General features: G+C 31.6%; 1 protein-coding gene across 1 annotated transcript; it reads left to right on the forward strand.

Moving 5' to 3' along the window:
* The first annotated feature begins 18,946 nt into the window (after positions 1-18,946).
* Positions 18,947-21,173, forward strand: GAE6 (UDP-D-glucuronate 4-epimerase 6). Its single transcript, XM_016341701.3, has one exon. The coding sequence runs from the start codon at positions 19,337-19,339 to the stop codon at positions 20,717-20,719; it is 1,383 nt and encodes a 460-aa protein (XP_016197187.1). The 5' UTR covers positions 18,947-19,336; the 3' UTR covers positions 20,720-21,173.
* The last annotated feature ends 1,840 nt before the right edge of the window (positions 21,174-23,013 follow it).

Consider the following 23,013-nt stretch of genomic DNA (forward strand, 5'->3'; position numbering starts at 1 on the left):
TTTCGGGTTATATATTATTTTTTTATTTTAATGAAACAAATTCGTTTTCATGAATCTTTATTTAGTTTTAATCAGGTTATAATCATAGTTAAAAAATATTAAATAAAAAATAATTCTTTTATTAAAAAAATATTACGATTAGATTTTGCGTAGGAAAAATCCGACAACATATTTAATTTTTTGAATAATATTACCGTTGGAATTTTGGAGGAAATTTTTTGGCGGTAATTAGGGTGCAAAAATAATGAAAATGTCGCCAATGTTACCGTTGAATTTTTTCAATGGTAAAGACAAATCAAACTAACCATTCTGTAAGTAATTATTATCGGAATAATTTGATGGTAATTAGCGACGGAAACCAAAAATTCGTCAATAATCATTTACCGATGATATTTATACCATCAGAGTTCGTCCAACGGTAATAATATTATTATCATTGGATTTTGTTAAGGATTCCACCAGTAAATTCGACGATTTTGAACAAAGAAATATGAAACAACAATAATATTTACAACACAAAAATAAAAATAGTTTGTGATATAAAACAATAAAACTATCTTTGTTTTAAGAAACAAACTATGTTATATATATATATATTTATGAGTGCAGATTAAAACAAAATAAATAAAAAAATAGAAAATAAATAAATAAAACAAAAAATAGGACAAAATATGTTTGAAAATTCTAATTTGTAAATTTTATATTTTTTTTGTAGTATTCATTTTTCTTTTGTAAAAAAAATATAAAATTTAGTCCCACGGATAGCTTGTCCCACCTCGTCAAACCTCTTGAATTTAGCGATGCGGATTTGACGAGCTCAAAATCTTAATCCCACCTATTTTTTTTTGTTGGGTTTGACATGTCAGTTTAGTGTATTCATTTCGTTTTGATATTTTAATAAATAGCTGAAAAAGAGTCTGGCAACAAAAAATCAATGAATCAAATGATAAGGCTTTGAACCATAACAGATCATTTTTTCAGTAATGACTCTTCAAATATTTTGTAACTCTTTATGTTTGTGCTCTTATTAAGAGCTGTCCAACTAAAAAGAACTATCCACCATAGAGAGTTTTGAAAAAAGACAGAAAATCTAGTTAAGTGCCACTAAATAGAACCGTTGGAATGTTAATAATTAAACAGGGATGCTATGTTGTGATGAGTTTTTGAAATCGTAAACTGCACATTTTAGAGTAAATTATGCATGCAATAGTTAACTAGTATTGCATGCACCGGTTACACAGGATCGAACTCTTGACCTTTTGGATTTAGAGTTCTAATACCATGCCATGATACTATTCATTCCAAAAGCTTCAGCTGATGGAAAAAGGTAACACTAATGATTATATCTCTAATACTCCCTAAACCTCCATTGTATACATTGTACAAAAATTCTATTGACTCCTCATACTTTTCCAATTTATATATTATATAAGATCAAACACATATTATACCTGTTAATGTATATCTTCGTTGTAGAGCAAACAAACGCAGTTTTTCTGAATTAAAAGTTATGTGTTTTTAACGGCTTTTAATTATCAACTTCACATGAAGTTTTTTTTTTTTTTGACTTCTTCACGTAAAGTTGACTGTATATGAATTTCTACCGTTACATTAGTGAAAAGAATTATTTGACAGATGACATGCATGAATGAATAATATACACTAGCTAGTTGAATCCTTCTTCTTTCAAATAGATCGAAAGTGTAACATTATTTGCGGCTATGTTTGTGTGTGTCTATATATATTGAGTTTGGAAGAAACAGTTGAGAGAAGGGAAGTGATGGAAATTACAAAAAAACCAGTGAATGGACACATGCTGATTCTGATGCTGTTGCCGTCGGTGCGAATACGAACATGCATCAATTCTACTCACATGTTCACTCATATGGCGCCGTGTTCTCCCTCATCATCATATGTATATACATTATTAGAAGAGCGCAATATTCTTAACACTTGTTTGTTTGGGTAAACTTACAAAAAGAAAATATTTTTTTTAAATTTTATAAAAAAATAAAAATAATTTTATATTTAAATAATTTATGTAAAAAAAAATTTTATTTATTAATTATATTTAAATATACTAATATAAAAATATTTTTTGTTTATTTATTGTGTAAAAAATATTTTTAAAAAAAATATCTTTTAAAAAAATATGTAAATTATAGTTTTTTAAAAAAATATTTTTTTTTTATTTTTTTAGTACTTTTACTTTTACTATTAAAAATTTACTAAATACGGTAAAAAATAAAAAAATTAATGAAAAATATTTTTTTTATCAATTTAATAGTGCCCAAACAAGCACTTATGTTTTTATAAGTCATGCTTATTTATTTCTTATACTAATGAATAATTTATTTTTAAATTTTTTTTTATAAAATTAACTAATGGATATTAGTGGCAAAGAGAATGGAGGGTTGAATCTTAACCTTCTTTTATTTTGCTTTTTGAACTTGAATTCTATTGAGACACTTTGAGTAGAAAATAGGAGAAACTCTAGACTTATCTCTTGATACAGTAGGAGTCAAAATGGAATTACGTGTAAAGAGTGTTACAATTAAGTGTAGCTAGATAGTATAATCAGGAGATACTTTTGTTTTGTCTCCTAAAGTGTAGAACCAAAAATAGAAAACAGAAAGAGAAATGATACATAGATGTATCCTGATTCAGCTACTCAGTGCAATGTAACCTACATTCAGTCTCCATCACAATTCACAACTATGATGGAATTTTACTATCTTTCAACAGAAATACATTCACTAATTATCCCTAAAATTCTACCCAATTCTATCTAGGACAAGTTCAGTTTCTAACCCAAACTAGACTTGACTAGGAACTCACCATAACTTTCAACTGTAAAGTGCTAACCCAACTTGTAAGGGAATCTCCTCAAGATCATGACAACAAAACAGAAACACTTACAAAGAATTTCTAAAATAAACTTAGACTTTTTTTTCAAGTCTAACTCTCTATCTTTTTTTCACTCAAAGAATTTTACTTACAAACTTTACCATTTTTCCTTTTACCATTGAAACACAGAAAGACTAAATTGAGAAAATGAGATACTCAATGAAAACTATGAAGGAGAAGAATAAACAACTCAGTAAGTTATGGGAACCCAAACCTTGTGTTCTCACTCCTTACTCCAATCCTTTGTCGTTCACCCCTTTAATAGAAGTGTGAAGTTTCCTAATTTTAAAACTTGCTTCAGCACCTCGTTTGACTTCTTCCCCAAAATCAGATGTAACATCGGCGTTTACAGAGAAGAAAGAGGATAGAAGCATATTCCAATTATACACTTCTTGAATGGATTTTTTATTTAAATAAATAAAAAAAGTAATAATTACCGAAATAAATAATTTTAAAAATATTTACCGTTTTGCATTACCTAGTCATATCTCATTTACAGTGTAAACGATATATGACAGATCAGCCAAACCATGTCTATCTCGTTTACACTGTAAACGAGATACATGAAATGTTCATCTCGTGTACAGTGTAAACGAGATATATAGAAGACAATCCCAGCAGCTATAAAAGGATGTGTAACCCTTAGTATTCTTCACAAACTTTTCCTATCCTTTTTGTGTCTCATATTTCTCACAAACACAAGGCATTAATGGGCAATAATAGTCCATACGTAGTTGTGCTTGTTTATCCCAATTGTCGGATGAGAAATGGCAACAACGGGGTGACATTTGAGTGTGAGGATCCGATATTGTTTCGCACTCAACGTGTGGAGACGTTGTCGGATTTAAAGAGTTTGATATTGAGCAAGCTTGGTGGTACACAAGCGAGGGAAATCAGAAGGGTGGCGTATCGGTTGCTGGCACCCATGGGTAACGGAGTTTTCCGATTTTGACTATTCCGACTTCTAGGGGACGAGCATGTGCGACTGATGTTCGACATCCATGGGAGGATCATGGTGGAGCAGGTAATGGAGCTTTCAGCGGAGGTGGGACACAGTGGTGGTGGGAGTTTTGTACACTCGACCTATGTACAGGACGACCGACCCCTCGCACCACCGCCCATTCATGTCGTCATTTCAGTGGATGAGGCAAAGGAGGGCGAGGAGGAGTCGGATGAGGATTACGTGGCGGACAATGCGGACAACGACTTGTCCGATAGTGGGGATGAGGATGAGTGTGTATCGGAGATACCTATTCAGACTGTGGCGCGCCATATCCTCCCTCCACCTCACCCAATTCAGGCGCTTTCGGCAGTTCCATCTTACTATCACAGTCTGGATCTGGATGCCATGCATGAGAGGACTTCGTTTTTTGACACGGGTGAAGAGGATTATAACCTAAACGGTGGTGTAGAGTTTCGGATCGGCCACAAGTTTAGAAGTCGAGAGGCAGTACTTCAGGGTGTGAAGAACTACAGTATTTGGAGGAGTGTGGAGTACCGGGTGATCGAATCAGACCGGTTAAAGTACCATGTGCAGTGCCATCAAGCTGAGTGTGGGTGTCAATGGAGTCTCCGTGTGGCCCTTCGGCAGAACCTCGGATACTGGTAAGCTTAAATTTACTTGCGCTTTTCAGTCCTTCTCTACGATATATTAAGTAGGTGTACGACATGGCTAAAGTAATACTGTTTTGTTGTGTTCAGGGAGGTTTGGAGGGTGGGTGGAGTGCACAGTTGTCTAGCACCTACCATGTCTCAAGACTATCGTCAGTTAGATAGCAGTCTGATCTGCAGGGTCATCTTGCCATTGATTCAGTCCAACTCCTCTGTAAGCATTCCGGTTTTGCAAGGTGCGGTCCAAGCAAGCTATCATTTCAAACCATCCTACAGAAAGGTGTAGATGACCAAACAGAAGGCAATTGCACAGATATATGGGGATTGGGAAGAGTCGTACACTAAGGTTCCAAAGCTGCTTCAAGGCAAAATTATCAACATATAACGATGAAGCACGGATGCTTCGCTGAGTTGCAGTATTTCGAACACGACACTCACCAACACTCATCCGACACGCGTGTCTACTGTGTCCAACCGTGTCTTAATAAAAAATAAAATTTTTTCTCCAAACACGCTTGGACACACCTAAATACCATCACGTGTCAGCATGTCCAGTCTTATTCTTAATATATATTCTTGAAATAAATTTAGATATAGTATATATTATTATTTATTAAAACAAAAAATATTTTAAATACTTGATATAATTAAAATAAGATATTAAAAATAATTAAAAAATTAATTTATATTTTAATATCAATAAAATATCAAAATATCATTACGATTTATCTAAAAAATACTATATATTTTATATATATGCATGTCCCCGTGTCTTGTAAGATTTTAAAATTCGCGTATCAGTGTATTTCATATTGTATCGTATCCCGTATCCGTGTTAGTATTCATGCATCATAGACATATAATATAATAAACAGTGCTTATCTTATTTATTTTGTTCTTTCTCTTTTTCCTCTCCACATCATTGTCTTTCTTTTCCAACACTTTGTCCTAACTGTTCGATTTCTCCCAGTAGATATCCAAAATTCTTTTATTTTTATATCTATTCACCCTTCTTCTATTTTTCACTCTCACATTATGCATTCATCAATCGAAAAATCGTCACACCTCTTTTTAACAAAGATATTATATTTTGCTTCATTTACTTTTAACTAAACTCTATTTTTTATTGTCAACACCCATATAATTTCCATCGTGACACTTATCAGATTGAAGCTTTGACATTGAATGAAAATTTTGTCCCATTTTATAATAATACCTTAAGAAAGTTCTCCTCACTCTATACATGTAGTAGCATACCATGAATCTCAATTCATACCTTCTTAGCTTCTGATACTGATAATTGTAATCATGGACGGATCCATTGAGATTATAAAAACAAATAACAATAATAATAATTAATTAGTTAATTATTCAAAGTAAAGCCTAGATTCTCAAAATATAAATAAGACTAGTAGCTAGTATTTAATAATTTTTTTTTTTAATTTGATTGATATAAATGAATACGGAATGTCTAACAAGATACTATTTATGTATTAATTAAATTATTAAAAATATGATTAATATGCTTTAAATTTTAGATATCTAAATATACATGTTGCTTGAAGATTTGACGAAGGTATTTTAGGTCGAACCAATATACATCGCTTATTTTAATTTTTTTAACCTTTTAACTCTTTGTTTTAAAGCCTATTATTTATATTGTATCTAAAAATACATTTTAACTTAAGATATCTCAGAATACACTTCTAAAAATTTTCTAAAGTCATTCTATTTTTCAGAAAATGTGCTTTAAAATTTAAGTATACTAGTATTTTTACTTGTAATAACATTACAAGAACATAAATCTTTTAAAATTATATTGGTTTTATTCTGATATTATAGATTATGGTTCAAAAAATTTATAAAATCAAATAACTTTTACAAAAAGATTATAGGAGACAAAAGTTTCTGTTGATTAAGAAGACCAGTGTCTTTTTAGATAAAAAAATAAACAATAAAATTTTTAGTTATTATTTTCATGTGAAAGAGTTTAATTTTTTACTAATAATTAATTTTAATATTTATTATCTAAAATTTGAAACAATTTAACCTATATACTTTTACATTTGATTACGTGTTAAGTCTGTTGCATAAATAAAAATAATAAATTTTTATGCTTGCTATTAAAAATAATATTTTTCTCTCTATGTATATAAAAATATAATTAGATATTAGCATAAAAAAATTTATACTGATAGTTACAAAATTAACTCAAAATTAATTTTATTTAAATAATTGAATCTTGATTCTAACTTTTAATCACAACATTAATATTCTCTCCAAATTATATATAATAAATATTTAAAAGAAGAGAAATAAAAATATAGATTAGAAAAAAAAGTGGTGAAAATTTAAAATTAAATAAAAAATTAAAAAAATGTATATAATAATAATGATATTTTTTATTTGAATTATATTATTTTATTAATTTTTTATAGAATAGAAAGGTAGAGAAAAATAGAAAATGAGAGAAAATAGAGAGAAAGATAAAGAAGAAGAATGAGAGAGAAAATTTGTTAATTTTAAGAGAAAATTTTTTATTTTAATTGTAATAAAAAATATCTGGTAACACATTTTGATTTGTCAAATTTTTAATATAAAATATAAATTATATATAGTGAGAAGGATAGAGAGAAATAGAAAAAAAGAAGAAAAGTAAATGACAGAATATAGGAATGAATTTTGTTAATTTCGGAAAAAAAATAATCTTCCTTAATTTTAATAAGAGAGTGTCATGTAACACATTTTAATTATTTAAGTAAAAATAACGATTTTAAAATTTAATTTTACATCTTAAAAATAACTTTATAAGAAAAAAAAGATTGATGAAAAAAAAAATTTTAAACTTATATCTTAAGTACCAAAATCGTAATTATCACCTACATGCTACATGCACTGCATCATGTTGATATTGTGCATCACATTTAAAAGTTGTCGATATTGTATACTACTAGTACTATCACTTTAGTTGAGGCAAAGGTTTACGTATATCAACGAACATAGATATAAAGTTTTGGCATTAAATCTAGTTTTATGCAAATTTTTGAATAAATCCATGAACGATGATTTAGACAGCCGACCAAGGCCAGTTCTCATTTTTTAATTAGGTAATCAAAATTCCTAGTCAGATTAAGCTAAGTACTTCAGAAAACATAACTTAATTAATGCCTAAACTTGCCACAACACTCAAATCGAATTGAATTTCGAAGATTACATAAGTAAGCCATCAATTTTCTTTTATTTTTTAGTCTAATTTGTGGTTTTGATTGTTTCGTTTAACGTGATGACCGCAAAATGTCATAACATACATAAAAGTTGGTAACTAGTAACTGTTATTATAATATTTGTAAATTCTTAATTAATAATGACAATCGACAAATATGAAAACGATCTATACTTTAATATTATTGTCGGTGGCCAACGGTCTCACACAATTTCATAAAATAACTTAATTTTATTGGTCCATTGTCCATATCCATATTTTATAATATAATGTGAGTATGCAAATCAGGGCTTCAGCCACATTAAGACTTTGAAACCCTATTAATCACTTTGAGTGCTGACTGAAGTTTTTAAATTGCAATTTTTTTTTTCAAAATTAAAAGTGAAATTTGAATTCGCGACTTCTAGATGAGTATAGAGAAATTATGTCATTTGAATTATAATTCGTTGACAAATTGCAATCTCTTTGAATTCAAAACTATAATTATTTCATATAAATATAAAAAGTCACTTATGACTAATCAACTAATTATAGAATAATAATAAAACATGATTATATATCCATATAATCAAATCTTATAAATAATATAATCAAATTTTATTCACATTTATAATTAAATTACATTTATATTTATAATCAAAATAGAAATAGAAATATAAAAATATAGTGGTAGCTTATTGTTTTAGTACATGAAAATTAAAGTTCAATTATATTGCAACGAAAATGTTTAATTATTCTGTTACAAAAAAATGTAATTATTATTTTGTTGTGAAAAAATTGATCACTTTATTAAAATTTATATGGAATAACCAAGGTTTGAAAAATTGAATCGATCATTAAACCGTTCTAATTATTGGTTTATTAGTTTATTAGTCTAACTGGTTCAACCGATAGTTCAATCGAAAGAATCGTTTCAAAATAAAATAATAAATAAAATTATAAATAAACATCATAAAATATAATTATAATTTAATATAAATCTTAAATATCTTTTAAATTTAAAACATTACATGAAATGTCAACCGAATCCATATGATCTTATCAAAATACAGTCTCAAAAGTTAAATAGTGAAAAGAAATATCTAAATATCATGAAGATTTAATGATTTATCAATCATCAAAATCCGTAAGAACTTGTTGCATACTTGCTTTGGTGGAGCCATCTTCATCTTCATTTCCACCCTCTTGAGCAGAAAAATCAAGAAATGCAGCATAAAGACCACTACTACCACCGCCGTATAAATCAGCATCAATATCATCTAATAAAATACGCATGTTATCATATCATTATATTAAAAACTAACAATATTCTAATAAATCATCATAAAATAAACTATAATATACACGCAATAAATCATCCACATTACTAAGAAAATCAGGCTCTTTTTCTATAATCTTTTTCGTCACTTAAAAGTCAACTAAATTGATGCTTTCATAATTAACTGAATCATATAGTATCTTTTGCTTTCTTTCTTTTTTTAAATTAAATACAATATATGAAAAATTAATAGCTATTGCAAGATACATTGTGGTAATTAATATTGCAGCAGCAATATTGCAGCTACAGTTGTAGTTTATTACAGCATGGAACATGAAATCTTGGTACTAATTAATCTCATTAGTCATTATGGATCGCACTTCATAAAAAAAAAAAAAAAAAAAAAACCATTATCCATTTACATTCTCTTTTAAATTCTATGTGGTTTGGTAACTGGCCAAACCTCTCCATTGTATAATGCTTTTCTAACAAACAATTTAACACTATTGCCAATTAAAAATGTAAAATAAATAAAAAGAAAAAAGAAAGTTGAAAATAAGAAAAAAGAGTAGCTACCTATGTGGAGATCTTGAACTTGGTTGTGTGAATTTAGACCTAAGGGTTGACATCTGAGCACGTGTAATGCACATGGTGGCCATCACCATTTTATGATCCATAGCTAGCTGGCATTGCCAAATAATAATAATAATAATAATAATAATAAAGACTTCTGCAGTATGGCTTAATATTTTCTTCTTGCTGGACAATTGAGGTGCACTCATGTTCTTAAATGTTATCATATATAGGATTTAATTTTAGTATTTGATTTCCTCTTTTTTTTTTTTTTGATAAATGTGTTCACTATATCCCAAATTCGACAGTAAAAGCAAGTTATACCTCAGTTTCAAACAGACTATCAGACTGTATTTATTTATAGGAACGAAATATTAAAATAAAAATACATAAATATAAAATTATATTCGATAGATGAAATATAAATAGAAATATTATATTTAAAAATATTAAATTAATATATTTTACATATATTTTAATAAAAAATACAAAAAATATTAACAAAAGATATCATTTATTTTAATTTTTTATTATTTTTATTAATATTTTATAATTATATTTTTTATTATTATATTTTTTTTAAAAAGATAAATTAATTTTTTATGTTTTATTTTATTTTATTTTATTATTAAATAAAATATAAAAATATTAAAATTTATATTTTTATTTTTTATATTTTATTTTTAATATTTTATCTTATTTTGTTTTTATAAGTAGATGCAGCCTTAAGTATGTAACAATGTACATTTGAGCGTGAATAATAAAAGCTATCTCAAAATACTCGTCGTAGATGGAATCTTTTTTAGAAAATTATCAATAAAATAGAGCAGTCGTAAATTAGGGTAGTAATTGCCTTTCATATCCTTAAGAATTTTGAGAATAAATTATTCTTTGTTATATATTATTATTTAATGAATTTAATTATTTATATATCTAACACACAAAATAATTTTTTATATTTTATTTAAATAATTTAAAATATTATATTTGAATTAAATATTAAATAATATTATAGCATTATTTATGCTTTCATAAAAATATAAGATTTGAGATATACGTACACAATCTTAGAGTGAGAAAAACATAAATATTTATTATTTTTTATAATTATTAGGATTAAGTACGATTTTGGTCTCTGAAAAATATCGAAAAATTTTGTCGTTTTTAACCTTTTTTAAATACAAAATCGTTTTTAAGATTTAACTTAGTTTTAAAATTATCCTTTTTTTCAAAATTTTAATTTTTATTACCAAACTACTCCTAATCAAAAAAATTATAAATTAAAAAAAAAAAGAAAAACAGAACAAATAAGAAGGAAGAAGGGGGATCACGCGAGGGGGAGGGAGGAAGAAAGAAGAAGAAGGGGAAGGAAAGAAGAGGGGAAGGGCCCGAAGGGGGAAAGGGGGGACGACGCTGGCAAGGTTTGGGGCCGCCGTCGAGAATCAGAGTCAGAGGGAGAGAGTGCCTTCTTTATGATCTTGCTCACGTTCGCAATCGGTAGGAACCGGTCCTGCTCCCGCAGCGACAACTCGCTGTTATTGTTCCCGGCGTTCTGTGCACTTCCTGACTCGTTGTCTGAGTCCGCCATTAACCTAACTCACTACTTCTCAACTCGGTTTCGAATGGTTGAATCGCTTTGATTTGCTGGATTGGATTCGAAAGAAGAAACATAGGAATCTGAAGCTAAAGCTTAGTGATTGGATTATTCAATGACCGAATTTTCTCGAATTTTTGAATGTGCGTTGACTTGAGAGTGAAGGAGAGGTTTCGACGAATTGCGGCTCAGTGGAGGATAGTGACTTGGTGCGCTCCGCCCTTGCCGCCACTACCACCGGTGCTTCTGGTCCTAGCCGCCGTTTTGCATCCTCGCCCTGCTCCTCGACGCTGGTCCTTGCCCTACTCCTTGCCGCCGGTGCTTCTAGGGTTCTGTTTTTTATTCGTTCTACTTCTGCTTCTGATTCTGATTTTTATTGTTTTTGTACTTCTGATTCTGATTTCATTATACTTCTGATTCGGATTCTGTTTCTTTGATCTTATTGTTGCTGCGCTTCTGATTTCATTGTTCTTCTGTTTCTTTATGTTTTGTTCTTCTGATTTTTTTTTCGTGTTCTGATTTCTTTGATCTTCTGGTGCTGTAATGCAAAGTATCACATTTATCTGAGCTTTGTATATCTGAAAAAACAAAATCAATTCTCTGAACTTTGTATTTTTGATTTTATTGTTGTTGTTTTGTTGTTGGTAATTTTATTATTGTTGTTGCCATTGATGGAGAAGAAAGAAAAAGAAGAATAGAAATTGAGTATTTTAGTGAAGAAAAAAGATATTTTTAACCTATACTTTAAGGATCAAAATTGTAGTTAACCCTAATTATTATATACCTTTGATTAATGAAATAATTTAGCCTTTTTAACAAAGTAAAACATACAAATTTTTAACTACATTGTTTATCCGTTCCTTTCTCATTTGTAAGAATAACAAATATTCAATAAATATTATAAATTATCAATTAAATTAGTCATTATATATATGTTATTTAATATATTTTTAAATAAAATGATCAATCACTACTATAATCAAATGCTTCAAAGTAGCATAATTAAGTTTTTTATATTAGTATAATTAAACTATTTTCATAACGTGATAATCAAATTTTGATAAAAACATTTGCTGAACAATCTTCTGATTTGGGTCTTGGTGAGAAAACTCAAGATATATTGATGTCTATAAACCATAAACACTTTGCCGAGTTATTGTGTTTGTGTGTCAGATAAATTTTAAACATAATATTTATCGACACTTATCCGACACGCGTGTCTTTTATGTCTAATTATATTTTAATAAAAAATAAAAAAATTTCTTCGAACACACTTAAACATACTTAAATGCTATCACATGTTAATGTGTTCAATTTTATTTTTAACATATATTCTTAAAATAAATTTAAAAATGATATATATTATTAACTGTTAATTTTTTTTAAATATTTTATATAATTAAATAAAAATATTAAAAATATTTAAAAAATTAATTTATATTTTATAATAAAAAATGATAATCGGCCTGTCTTGTCTTTGATACAAAGTTTCATATATATACACCCTACTGAACCGAATCACAGCAAATCTTTTCCTAATATAACAACTTGATTTGTTATCCTAATTTATTCTTACCAGAAATACATATGACAGATTGCTATATACATAAATAACCAAACCTCCTAATTGACATTTTCATATATAACTTATGTTGACCATTGTTACCCCCTCAAGTTGGCGTGTGTAAATCTTGAATGCCCAACTTGACTAAGAGCTTCCAAAACTGTTTCGTCTCGAGGGCTTTGGTGAAAATATCAGCTAATTGGAGATGAGTAGGAACATAAGAAGGTAAGAGTTGATTGTGTACGATTTCATCCCGAACAAAATGACAGTGTACTTCGATGTGCTTGGTACGTTCGTATAAGATTGGATTTTTAGCAATGTGGAGCACCGCTTGACTGTCACAGTGTAAGCGAATGAGAGCAGGATGAGACACGTGAAGCAAGGACAGTATATCTTTTATCCAAATTAATTCCCTGGTTTTCTTGGCCATTGAGCGGTACTCATCTTCAGCAAAAGAGGTGGAGACCGTTTGTTGTTTCTGAGTTTTTCACGAGATAGGGACGGTACCGAATTGGATGAACCACCCTGTAAGAGACCGGCGCGTTAGGGATAGCCAGCTCAATCAGAATCACACAAGCCATAGAGTTGCAAATCATTTTCTCTAGGTAGAAGTATGCCCTGCCCCGGATGTCCTTTCAGATACCAAACAACCCATAAAGTGGCGTGCCACTGTTCAGTACGTGGGTTCTGCATAAACTGGGACAAAACATGAACACTGTAGGCGAGGTCAGGTCTTGTGAAGTACAAATATATGAGTCTTCCAACAAGGCGGCGATACATGCTAGGATCAGAGAGAACAAGGCCAGTAGCGGACTAGCGGATGCCGACCGGTGATTTTCCTCACACGGAGTAGCTGCGGGCTTAGCAGCCAGCAAACCTGCTTCAGTGATGATGTCCAAGACGTATTTCTGCTAGCACAGAAAAATTTCACTGGAAGATCGGTCAACTTCAAGCCCCAAGAAATATTTCAGGTCCCCTAAGTCTTTCATGTGAAAGCACTTGTGCAAGTATTATTTGAATTTGTTAATTGCATCACCATTATTTCCTACAATCACAAGGTCATCAACATACACCAAAACAACCAGGTGGACATCGTTTTTACAGAGATTGAACAAGGAATGGTCTTTTTGTGACTGTTGAAAACCAAATCGAGTAAGGACAGAGGATAATTTTGCAGACCAACAGCGCAGAGCTTGTCGCAAGCCATAGATGGATTTTTGAAGTTTACACACTAAGCTTGGCTGAGACACTTGGAACCCAGGTGGGAGCTTCATGTACACATCTTCATCAAGGTCGCCTTGCAGAAAGGCGTTATGGATATCCATTTGGTGAAGTTTCCAATCCTGTGCTGCTGCAACGGCAAGAGTTGTTCGAATGGTCACCATCTTTGCCACCGAAGAGAACGTTTTATTGTAATCTAGTCCTTCCACTTAATGATTACCTAGGATGACCAACTATGCTTTGAATCGCTCGACTGACCCATCATAATTGTATTTAATTCGATAAATCCACTTACAACCATAAGCTTTCTTTCTTGGGGGAAGAGGTGTGAGCTTCCACGGGTTATTAACTTCCAGTGCTTGAATTTCTTTGGACATGGCATCTCGCTATCGCGAATCTGTGACATCTTGGGAGAGGTACCGAGGTTCTTGCTTGGCTAGTAATGAAGCAAGAAAAATGCAGTGTTGGTCAGAGAAATTGTTGCAATTCACAAAATTTTGCATAGGATATGACACACTTGAGGAAGTTGATGAAGTCGGATTCTGGTCGGAGGGGCTCTTTTGGACAGTGGCGGTGGTGACAAAGTCGCTCAACTTGATGGAGGACATTTTCACGCGGTGTCCACTGCCAAGGGCGGCTTCGATTGTGGCTGGTGGCAGACCGGAGATCGGCACCATTTCCTCGACGATGGTTTTGAAGGGGATGACGACGTCCTCATCTAGGTCGTCTCGGAGGACATGTCCCCCCTTGTCTTCGATGTCAGGTGCAGTGGGTGAATGATCTAGAGTCTCATTTTGATTTGGAGGAATGGGCTCAGCTGTTGGGGAAGTGAAAATTGACCCAATTGGAGTATCCTATTCAAAAACATGTTCCAGCATTGGGGCCCAATTTGGTCAACTCGCGAGTTTGCTCTTTCAGCTTCACGGAAGGGAAACACACCTTCAATGAAATGGACATCACGAGAGACAAATAAAACTTTCTTTTCCAAGTCAAAAAGCTTCCATTCTTTTTCCCCAAACGGATACCCAACAAACACACATTTTCTTCTTCGACTGTCAAATTTGTTATTTTTCCTACTTTGATTGTGAGCATAACACAAAGAACCAAACACTCGCAAGTGTTCATAATTGGGAATTCTTCCATGAATAATTTCATATGGGATTTTCCTTTCAACACTGTGGACGGTGTGAGATTGACTAGGTGCCGGGCAGTTAAAACACATTCTCCCCAAAAATCAATAGAGAGATTACCTTGAAATCGCAAGGACCGGACAACATTTAGAATATGCTTGTGCTTGCGCTCAACTCTTCCATTTTGTTGTGGAGTTCCGACACACGAAATTTGATGAACCACTCCTTATTGCATAAAGTACTGCTTTAAACACATGAATTCTGTTCCATTATTGGATCGCACCATTTTGACGCATTTATTGTATTGTTTTTCAACCAAAGCAAATAAATTTTTCAACGTAACAGACACTTCCGCCTTTTCTTTTAACAAATATATCCAAACAGCCCGTGAGCAATCATCCACAATGGTTAAGAAATATGAGGCTCCACATGACGACGGAGTTTTATACGGCCCCCACAAGTCACAATGAATCAAATAAAAAATACTCGAAGCATGACTATAACTTAATGGAAACTTATCTCTTGGTTGTTTGGATTTTTCACAAATTTCACAAAATTTATTCACCTCTTCGCTAGTACATGTGTCACTCACATTGGGGATCATTTGCTCAATTTTAAACGATGGATGTCCCAATCTCTTATGCCAAAGAGTAAATTGATTTTCAGCTTTGACATGACTTGCTTGAGCCTTGTGCACACCACGATACTAATAGAGCCCATCCTTCTGTTCACCCGCTCCAATCATCTTCCTCGAAGTGCGACCTTGCATAATACACAACTTGTCAGTGAATTGCACAACACAGTTTTCTTCATCAGTCAATTGTGGAACAGAAAGCAAGTTGCATTTTAATTTTGGTATATAAAGGATATTTTTCAACTGAAGTCCTCTGTCAAGAACTACAGTTCCTTGTTTGCAAGCAAACACTTACTCACCGTCAGGCAGCCCCACTGGGCATCCTGGAATGGTCCTTTTTTTCACACAAATTTTTTAAGGTACCTATCATGTGGATAGAAGCACCACTATTGATGATCCACAAATCCCAAATTCTCTTACCAGTCATTTTCTCAGATTCAGACTAGTTAAACCTGTCATGTCAAGATTTTTTTCTTCTAGGTTGTTCACACGACTTCCACTTCATCCAGTAGACGCCACATTAGCATGCATTTGATCCCCTCAGTTGCGCATCCCTTGTCTTCCTGATCCTCTGCCAGCACCTCTTCCTTCGTGCCTTGGCCGGTCACCCCACCACTCTGGGTAACCCACTATTTGAAAACACGCTTTCACATCATACCCAATTTTGCCGAACTTGGAACACATCACGACCTTTTTCCATGTTCACCTCTCCCTCTAGCCTTGTTGCCGACATGCGCCGCAAGTCCCACAACCAGTCCCCTTTCTTCTGCCGACTTGGTGATTGTCTTCACCCTTTCCTCTTGAATTAACATCGCTTACACGCGATTAAGCGAAGGTAAGGGATCGGTTGCAACGATACTCGACCTCACAGTAGCATAGATGACATCATCAAGGCCCGTGAGAAATTGGTGAACCCTTTCTTCTTCGCTCCGCTTCACAAGTTGAGAGCCAATTGAATACTTGCACCCACCACAAGTGTATCTGGGAATCTGGTCACAGTTTGCAAGTTCATCCCAAAGTATTTTCAGCTTCTCATAGTACACAGCCATGGGCGCACCTTCTTACTTACACCTTGTCAAATCTACTTTCAACTGTTGTATTCGAGGGCCATTCACAATAGAGAAGCGTTCTTTGATGTCCTCCCACAGAGAAGTCACAATGGTCCGCAAGCTTGGCTCGATCGTATTCAAAATCTACGAAACAATCATGGATTGGACCGTCCAACAATCTTCAAGCTCAGGTGCATCCTTTCCTGGTTCTGTGTGAGTTCCGTCAATGAATCCCCACTTTTTTTGAGCTCGAAGAGAAATCTTTACAGCCCTCACCCATTCGTCATAATTTTGCCCACGCAATTGCACCTGCATGATTATGTTTCCTGGGTTATCACTCGCGTTGAAGTCGTACGGCGAGTGAGTCTTCTTCTTGTCTCCTCCTGAGAAGTGTGGTTTGTCTCCGATGGTCTTCTCTGGCTCTGCCGCCATAATTTCTCAGGTCGTCCTCTATTCTATGTGTTTTTCAGGTTAGGCTCTGATACCATAACAAGAAATGGTAATCAACCTGTCTTGTCTTTGATACAAACTTTTATATATATACATCCTACTGAACCGAATCACAACAAATCTTTTTCTAATATAACAGCTTGATTTGTTATCCTAATTTATTCTTACAAAAAATACATATGACAGATTGTTATATATATAAATATCCAAATCTCTTAATTGATATTTTTATATATAATTTATGCTGACTCTTATTATTTTAATATTAATAAAATATTAAAATATTATTATAATGTATTTTAATAAAATATATATGGCGGGAAATTAGAATTAGACATATATAGAAATAGAATAAAAATGAAATTTTTCTAAACAATATATGCATTGTTAAAAAAAAAGAAAAGGAAACAAATATTATATGAAAGAATGAACCAAAAGCAATTATGAAAAAAACTAGATGCATAATAAGGAGTAGTTATCTTTGTTAAAAAAAAAGAAAAGGAAACAAATATTATATGAAAGAATGAACCAAAAGCAATTATGAAAAAAACTAGATGCATAATAAGGAGTAGTTATCTTAGGAATGCACTTAATGGGTATGTGGTTGAAGTATTACTTTGTTACTCAAATTCTATTTTTATGGAAATCAAATATATCCAGGAAAAAGGTGGAAATTAAAATGATAGTATTTTGATTGTCTGAAATTAAACTTGTTTAGGAATAACTTTTCAAATTTTGAACCAAACATGAAAATATGATATTTCTATCTTAAAATTCTTAAAAATTATTTATAATTCCCCTAACCACACACATTATTAGTATAAAAAAGTGAATAGGGATATTTTTAAAATTTTAACCAAATTTTAAATGACTTCAATACATTACATATATATAATAGATTTTAATTAAAAAAATTGAGAAGGACTAAATTTTTATAGTGATTTTTTATATTAATTTTTTTTAATTTGATCTCTTAAATTTTAATAGTACTATAATGATCTTTTAGATTGAATTTTAGATACTATTGTGGTCATTGAACCTCTTTTCAACATGACTCGGTAAATACAATAATGATGTGACACTCTTTTGTTATGCTAAATTAGACAATAGCTATATGACCTCAAATTTGATATTATGATCCAATTTCGTTCCTATCCTTTTATAAAATCTCTAAATTAGTCATTCTTATTTGTTATTGTATTTTTCTTCTTCCTCTCACTCCAATATTATTCTTCGCCTACAATTTCTTGTAAAGGCTTGATAGGAGGTGACAATAAATAATAATAATAATGATAATACATGGAAAATTAATCAAAATACAAACAAATTCTAACTAAAAGGTTTTTTATTTTAATCTTAGAAACAATAAAATATATTGATAAAATTGTGAAAGAATAAAAAAAAATGAAAAAAATTTTATTGATTGGTGATAGATTTAAAACTAAATATATATAGAGCATTGGTTTAAGAAAGATAAAAACAAATAAAGATACGATAAGAACAACTAAAGATAAAATAAAGATAAGATAAGATAATAAAGACTAAGATTGTAATTGAATTTATGTATTCTGTTGGGCTGAATTTGTGGGTCACGAAATTTTTTTATTGTTGTTATGGACTAAAACGAAAGAATAGTTTAATACATATTTTCATACATTATATTAAAAAAAAAAAACAAAAAATTATATTTCATAACGATATTTTTTAAATACATGAACACCATCACTTTCCATCAATGTGACAAGAGTTTTTAATATAAAAAAATTAAATTAAAAGTTAAAATAAAAAATAAAATAAAATAAAATTAAGAAAGTGGTCTCCAACCAACACCAACCCAAGAAAACTCTCACTTCTCCTCTCTCTCCTTCCCTCCCTCTCCTTTATATTGATCCTTCACACACCCTCGAAGCTTCAGGGCTCAACCTCAAAAAAACACACACGAAAGCTCTCACCAAAAAAGAAAAACATATAGAAAAGAGAAAAACAACTCAATACACACTTATTTGAGTAGTTGCAGCCCTTCTTCATCAAAAAGAGCACACAATCATATATACATATATAGCTGGAACAATAGAATCACAGTAGTGACAGCATCAATAATCAAGAAAGAAAGAAAGAAAGAATGGCTTCTCCTCCAGATAAAAGCAAAACAATAAAGCTGGAAAGATACAACAGCTACATCCGAAGAGTAAACAGCACCAAACTCCTCAACGCTTCTTCCAAGCTTCTTTTCCGAGCAACAATTCTCGTAGCTCTTATCCTTGTATTCCTCTTCACCTTCAACTACCCTCCACTCAACTCATCTCCTTCTAGTAACAACAACAACAACAACAACCACCACCGTCACCGCTTCCTCTCCTCCGCTTTCGGCGGAGGAGGCGTGGGAGGCGCATCCTGGGAGAAGCAAGTCCGCCACTCCTCCACCCCACGCCGCCCCAACGGCATGTCGGTGCTGGTCACCGGCGCCGCAGGCTTCGTGGGTTCCCACTGCTCCCTGGCACTCAAGAAACGCGGCGACGGCGTCCTCGGCCTCGACAACTTCAACTCATACTACGATCCGTCGTTGAAGCGAGCACGCCAAGACCTCCTCTCAAAGCACCAAATCTTCATCGTCGAAGGTGATCTAAACGACACGCCGTTGCTCAAGAAACTCTTCGATGTCGTTCCATTCACACACATTCTCCACCTTGCCGCACAGGCTGGCGTCCGTTACGCCATGCAGAACCCCCAATCCTACGTGGCATCCAACATCGCCGGCTTCGTCAACCTTCTAGAAGTAGCGAAAGCCGCGAACCCTCAACCGTCAATTGTGTGGGCCTCTTCCAGTTCCGTGTACGGACTCAACACACAGAACCCTTTCTCGGAGCTTCACCGCACCGACCAACCGGCGAGCCTCTACGCCGCCACGAAGAAAGCCGGAGAGGAAATAGCGCACACTTATAACCATATCTACGGTCTTTCCCTCACCGGGCTGAGATTCTTCACGGTGTACGGACCTTGGGGGAGACCAGACATGGCGTACTTCTTTTTCACGAAGGACATTCTTCAAGGGAAGGGGATCGATGTTTACCAGACGCAGGACGGGAAGGAGGTGGCGCGTGATTTCACGTACATCGATGACGTGGTGAAGGGGTGCGTGGGGGCGCTGGATACGGCGGAGAAGAGCACCGGAAGCGGGGGGAAGAAGAGGGGACCGGCGCAGCTGAGGATCTATAATTTGGGGAACACGTCGCCGGTGCCGGTGGGGAAGTTAGTTGGGATATTGGAGAGTCTGTTGAATGTGAAGGCGAAGAAGCACGTGATTAAGATGCCACGAAACGGCGACGTTCCATACACGCACGCTAACGTCAGCCTGGCGTTTAGGGATTTCGGGTATAAGCCAACCACGGATCTCGCCTCTGGTTTGAGGAAGTTCGTAAAGTGGTACGTTGGCTATTATGGGATCCAGCCGAGGGTAAAAAAGGAAATTCCCAACTCCAGTGAGCAACCCGAGGATTCCGCTTGATTGTTACCATCATCACATGCTCTCTCTCTTTCTCTTCGGTGCTCGTCTACTACTACTAATCTTATTTAGTTTCTTTTTTTGTTGAACTGTTATTTATTTTTTGTTAATTATAATTAATATCAATAATATTATTAGTATTGCTGTGGTCCACGTCCACATATGGGGATGGTGGAATGTAGAATTTATAGATATATATGAATCTGGCATAGGGAAAAAAAAAAGAAGAGAGAAAAAGCAAGAAATGGGAGAGGGGTAAGTGGGAAGTGTAGATCTGTGAGCTGGGAGAAGGAGGTTGCAATAATGGTGGGTGGGGTCTGCCAACAAAGGTTGTAGACCTCTCACCCCCTTTTCTTTTTTTCTTTTTTTTTTATATTGTATTTCCAAGGAAAGAAATTGTGTAAAAGGAAAAGAAACTGTTGTTGAATTGAACAAATTATATATATTGTGACATCAAGAACTCTTTTTTTTTTTTTTTTTTACTCTGTCTCTTTTCCCTTTTCCTGCCTTTATTATTGTGATTATTTTTTAAATTTTGTTTGTTGTTGTTGTTGTTTTATTTACTTTCTGTATTTAATTAGTTTACCTTTTGCTCATGATTGGGACTTACTTTATCTGTTTCTAGATTACTTACTACTCATTGCTTTCAGCTTTTGGAGATGCCTTCAATGATAATTGTGCCACCCTAGCATACCTCTACTACTACTAAGCTTCATTTGTGCCTCCAATATTTGTTAATGTGAAAATTTGATATATTTATAATTCAATATATTTGAATTAAAAAGTGTTTAAATATATCAAATGTTGAAATAGTAAATAGAATGATATTATATCTATAAGTGTTTTTGTAGTGAAGAATTGATACAAGTCTAACAAAAAAAACCGTATGCATGCGTTATTATTATTATTATTTTTTTTTTTTTTGCATTTTTTCAGTATATTACATAAATTTTTGTCACGAATATAATTTGTTGATTGGGTAAGTTAATGTTTTAAATATGTGGTCTTTTAAATATTTTTGTATTTACATAAAAAACTTCTGTGCTGTATGTAAAAAATTTTTTTGCTATGCACTAGAATTTTTATGTTATATATATATTTTTAGTTGGATGTCAATATTTTAAATATGTAGTCTTTTAAAAATTTATATATTGTATATCAAATTTTATGTATTATGTATTAAAATTTTTATGTTGTATTTTGTTGATTAAGTGTCAATGTTTTTGATCATGTGGCCATTTAAAAATTGTGTTGTGCATCAAAATTTTTTATGTTATGAATCAATATATGTCCTTTAATATATTGGAGAAGAAGAAAATGAAAAAGACAACGACGAATCATGATATTGAAGAAGGATAAAAAAAAAGAGAATAAAAAATAATAAAAGAAGAAGAAATGATATATATATATATATATATATATATATATATATATATATATATATAAACGCACTATAACTTAGTTGAGTATTTAGTTTAAAAAAATTTGGATGTCTAATTTTATTATAGTAAATATTATGAAATTAAAAATGCAGAAGAATAATTTTTTTTGGCTTAAGTATTGTGTTAATTTTTATAGTTTTATTAAATTTTAATTAAAAAATTTGTAATTGAATTTTTATATTATAGAAAAAATAATACACTCTTCTTCTATGAAATATCTACATAACACTCTCTTCCCTCTTATTTCTAAAACGTATATTCTCCTTTTTTTTCCAGAGTTAAATAACATATATTATAGTTTATTTGATTAAAATACTTTTTAATAATTATTTTTATATGTACATTAGTGATAATTATTTTATTATTTTAATAAAAAAATAACAAAAAATATATACTTATTATTATTGCAATAGTTTTTATTTATTTTAAATATTTTAACTTGTTATAAAAATATTTAATTAAATTTTTTATATATTTCATGATTAATAAAAAAAATATTGAAAATAATTAAAATTTATTACATTAGTAGTAATATATGTTTTATATTATCATTAATATTATCATATTAGTAAAAATAATAATATAAAATGTATTTATTATTATAATATCTTTATTTATTTTTAATTTTTATCATTAATCATGAAATATATTTTATATTATGTAATTTTAATAATAATATATTTATCATTAAAGTAATGAGTTTTATTTATTTTTAATATTTTATCATTAATCATGACATATATAAAAATTTTAAATTAAATATTTTGTAACAAGTTAAAATATTTAAAATATATATTTTATATTATTATTACTGATATATATAATTATAAAGTTCAACAATATTACATACACATA

The sequence above is a fragment of the Arachis ipaensis genome, chromosome B4 (genome assembly GCF_059453495.1).
Source record: "Arachis ipaensis isolate K30076 ecotype BB chromosome B4, ASM5945349v1, whole genome shotgun sequence".
NCBI lineage: Eukaryota > Viridiplantae > Streptophyta > Magnoliopsida > Fabales > Fabaceae > Arachis > Arachis ipaensis.

Coding starts and splice junctions, on each gene's coding strand:
- GAE6 (XM_016341701.3), top strand. CDS start 19,337: ATGGCTTCTCCTCCAGATAAAAGCAAAACAATAAAGCTGGAAAGATAC.